Genomic DNA, 4,562 nt, shown 5'->3' with positions numbered 1-4,562 from the left:
AATTCATAAAAAATAATCAAAAGACCAATTTTTATAACAAATTTTGTTTATATGTGATAGAATTACAAAAATTAAGAATAAAAGATTGTAATAATACTATAAAAACATTAAAATAAAATAAAAAAGAACAAATAATATAGCTGGAAAACTAATTTATACTATAAATTCAAAAAAAAAAATTAAAACCAAAGAAAAATTTAAAAGTATTAACAAAATATTAATATTAAACTATTTAGTTATAATAGATGCTACAATAAGATAAAATATTAAAAAAATATATAAAAATATAGAAATTTTTATAAATATAAATTATTAAAAACAGTAAATTAAGATAAAAACAAAAGCAAATAACTAAAAACATTAAAAAATAAAAATAATAAAAATAATATAAAAAAAAAACTTTGAACTGTTTCGGTACCCTCAATTATAGTGGGTACCATATCTTTATTGTTATCACTAAATTTTGTGTTATCCTGTGTGCTACACGGTTATGGATACTAGTTTGTGAACAAAGAATAAGGACTTTCTATTAAATCATGAGAGTTGATTGGGATCAAAGCACATTTTTTGTGCAGGTTTCCGGAAATTAAATACTTAAAATTTTATTCTGAAAACCAAAATTTTGGGGAAGAGAATTCTAAAGTTAATATTTAAAACTTGAAAAATTAAAGTTTCCAAAGAAGAAAAAAAGAAAGAAATGCGGTATAAAAAGGGTGCAAAAAGCAATCCCCACATGACAAAGTTGTAGGCCCAAATGTGTTAAGAAAGCCCAAAGGTAGAAGAGGAGTAAATAATTTAGTTGGGGAGTCCAAAGTGGAAACCTGGGATTGAAATTGAAAGTAAGTGACGTTGACGTTCCGGCATTGACGCACACCCTTAGGTTTGGCGCGAAATTCTGAGAGTTCAAAAATGGGTCGAAGTGGAAGCGGGTGAGCAGCATTTGTGTGCGCAAGCGACCCAAAGTCCGTAACCCGGTGGCCTCGTGGTGATTGTGACATAACAGCCGCGGAATCCGTCCCCCGGAATCCGCCATGGAAGATGCATAGAATAATATCGACGCCGGCGTCGAAGTTCCGCCAGTTCCGGCGAATAAGGTCGAGAGCGAAGAGCGCGACAGCAGAGACAGCGACAGAGGAGGAACACGCGTTCCAGATCCTATGGCGGTACCAGATCCTGGACCCCGACAGCGACATCGTTGCGTATTGGAACAGGGTGTTCCTCGTGACGAGCCTTCTCGCCCTCTTCGTCGACCCTCTCTACTTCTTCCTCCCCACCGTCGGCGGCCCCGCCTGCCTCCACGCCGACCCCGGCCTCCGCATCGTCGTCACCATCCTCCGCACCTTCGCCGACCTCTTCTACGTCCTCCACATGATCATGAAGTTCCGCACCGCCTTCGTCGCCCCCAATTCTAGAATCTTCGGCCGCGGCGAGCTCGTCACCGACGCCCGCGAAATCGCCATGCGCTACCTCAAGTCTGATTTCGTCATCGACCTCGCTGCCACCATCCCTCTCCCTCAGGCAATAACCCTCCTTCACCCTTTCCTCGTATTTATTTGCATGCAAATCATTTGACTCTCTTTTCCCTCCCAGATTGTCATTTGGCTTGTCATTCCCGCTAGCAGAAACGCCAGAACTGACCACGCCAACAACACTCTCGCCCTTTTCGTTCTTATTCAGTATGTTCCTAGGTTGTTTCTTATCTTTCCTTTGAACCGGCGCATTCAGAAAACCACCGGTGTTATCGCCAAGACTCCCTGGATTGGTGCCGCCTACAATCTTGTTCTCTACCTTCTCGCTAGCCACGTAAGATACATTTTCCTGTTCCTTCTACTCGCTAGCTCCATTTTTTCTAACTTGTATTCTCTTCGTTCGTTGGAGCAGGTTACAGGCGCAACTTGGTATCTCTCCTCGATTGGGAGACAATTTAACTGCTGGAAAACACAGTGCCAACAGGAGAACAGATCGCATACCCTCTCTTGCTTTTCTAGCTATCTTGATTGCAATAGCGTGGACCTCCCTGATCGGCAATACTGGCTGAACATCACGCGTGTAATTAGCAGATGTGACGCAAAGACCAAGATTAACGTCAAGTATAAGTTTGGGATGTTCGCTGAGGCTTTTCTCAATGATGTTGTCAGTTCCAGTTTTAAGGAAAGATATTTCTATTGCTTTTGGTGGGGTTTGAGAAATCTAAGGTATATATGTCTGTCATCTTCATTGCCAACGTTATATAAATATATATACTTTCATCTGTCTTCTTCCTACCTTTCAGAAGATGTATCATATCATCATTGTGACAGTTGTTGAATTTCATGGTGTGGATCATGAAAACAGTAGAGATAATTATTTACGCTACACCTTATTACTGCTTACAACATGCTCATTGACATCACGCGTTAATTTCCTTTCGCAGCTCGTACGGACAGAATTTGGATACCACCACGTATCTTCCGGAGACGTTCTTTTGCATCATCTTGTGCATTGCTGGATTGGTTCTCTTTTCACTTTTGATTGGAAACATGCAGGTAAGACTGGGAGAAAAAATTACGTTGGTTTATCAAATCAATTCTCTAGAATGATTCGTTGCAGTAATACAAATACTAATTTTGGTTAATGAGTGTTTTGTTGTTCACCTTGTCGAAGACGTACTTGCAATCGATGACAGTTAGGCTCGAAGAATGGAGGATTCGGAAAAGAGATACCGAGGAGTGGATGAGGCATCGCCAGTTACCGCCAGATTTGCAGGAACGTGTCCGTCGTTTTGTTCAATATAAATGGCTTGCAACAAGGGGAGTTAACGAAGAAGCCATACTCAAAGCGTTACCTTTGGATCTTCGTCGAGAAATTCAACATCACTTGTGTCTTTCTCTTGTGCGGCGTGTATGTCTCTCTCCCTTTCCCTCGAGTCTGCTGCATTTTTATATAGCAATGCAAATTACTTCATATCATTGTATTTAGGCATAATTGCATTTTTTTCTCGCCCATATTTCACAATAATTTAATATTTGATTTTATTAATTGATATCACACATTATTACTGATAATGAATTATTAAGATAATATATGGATGACGATATGATACTTATTGATGATTAATTCTTAAAATTGTATGGAAAAATCAACAAAATGGTGAAACATGGTGACAAAAGTTGCACCTAATTGCACTTCCTGCATATTAGAAGACTAATGATACAACTCTTAATTTGTATAGGTCCCATTCTTCTCGCAAATGGACGATCAACTCCTTGATGCAATTTGTGAACGGCTTGCGTCATCATTAAGCACGGAAGGCACGTACATATTTCGAGAGGGTGATCCAGTGGATGAAATGTTGTTCATCATTAGAGGGCAATTGGAGAGTTCCACAACGAATGGAGGAAGGTCTGGATTCTTCAATTGCATCACACTCCGGCCTGGTGACTTTTGTGGAGAGGAATTGCTGACATGGGCCTTAATGCCAAACTCAACCCTCAACCTACCTTCTTCTACGCGCACTGTCAAAGCTCTTTCTGAAGTTGAAGCTTTTGCACTACAGGCAGAGGATCTCAAGTTTGTGGCAAGTCAGTTCAAGCGCCTTCACAGCAAGAAACTTCAGCATGCGTTTAGGTACTATTCCCATCAATGGAGGACATGGGGTGCTTGCTTCATACAAGCAGCTTGGAGAAGGCTTCAGAAAAGAAAGGCAACGAGGGAGTTATCCCTCAAAGAGCGTCTCTACTACATGGGGCTGCCTGAGGCTGAAATGGATGGAAGTGGAAATTTTGAGGATGAGATCGAGGAGTCCTCTGGGAATGTGAAAAGGGTTCAGAATCTAGGCGCAACAGTTTTGGCCTCAAAGTTTGCTGCCAATACAAGGAAAGGGAACCACCATAAGCTACAAGGCAGTGATCCTGTGCCCCAATTGTTCAAGCCAGATGAACCTGATTTTTCTGCAGTTTAGTGAGCACAAAAACCAATCATCAGCCCAAATCTGAGTTTAACTCTGGTTCAATTGGAAGGTTTATGACTTGGATGTAAATGGTACAGATAGATTAGTAAAGGTGATCACTTTTGTTAAAGAGTTGTTATCATCGTGAGTAATCATATATTATCTTCTCCCATTAATCTTCTTGCAAATCTTCATATTATTTTATAAAAAATATGAAATCAAAATAAAATATTTAATATTTTAAAAATATAAAATGTATTTAATATTTGTAAGACTTAAATATAAAAATATAAAATGTATTTAATATATATTATTGTAAGACATGAATATATTTTTAATTCTTGCAAAAAAATAAGCAAATTTTGATTTTTATCCCTTCAAATTATTTTATTTATTTTTATCCCTTAGAATTATTATTTTCGATATTTGTTATTGTATAATTATTTTTAAATAATAATTATTTACTAAAAGACAAAATAATCATCTCAAGTGTTACCTATAATCATTAATAATATATATGAATGTGTGATATTTTTAAATTTTTTATAATTTCTTAATATGTTATTTGTTTACGTTACTTCCTCTTTAAAGATCCAAAAATAGTGATTTTAGAGTTTAGAGGAATAAAAGTCAA

The 4,562-nt window shown here is 37.9% G+C and overlaps 1 protein-coding gene across 1 annotated transcript; it reads left to right on the top strand.

The window, feature by feature from the left end:
• The first annotated feature begins 921 nt into the window (after nucleotides 1-921).
• On the top strand, nucleotides 922-4,067 carry CNGC18 (cyclic nucleotide-gated channel 18). Its single transcript, XM_020352900.3, has 6 exons — nucleotides 922-1,518; nucleotides 1,591-1,803; nucleotides 1,882-2,195; nucleotides 2,414-2,525; nucleotides 2,644-2,880; nucleotides 3,212-4,067. Exons 1-6 carry the CDS (start codon nucleotides 1,039-1,041, stop codon nucleotides 3,938-3,940), a joined length of 2,085 nt encoding a protein of 694 aa, XP_020208489.1. The 5' UTR covers nucleotides 922-1,038; the 3' UTR covers nucleotides 3,941-4,067.
• Nucleotides 4,068-4,562: the final 495 nt, after the last annotated feature.

The sequence above is a fragment of the Cajanus cajan genome, chromosome 4 (assembly GCF_000230855.2).
Source record: "Cajanus cajan strain Asha chromosome 4, NIPB_CcT2T_4, whole genome shotgun sequence".
In the NCBI taxonomy this organism is placed as follows: Eukaryota; Viridiplantae; Streptophyta; class Magnoliopsida; order Fabales; family Fabaceae; genus Cajanus; species Cajanus cajan.
This window is presented reverse-complemented; position numbering and strand designations above follow the sequence as displayed.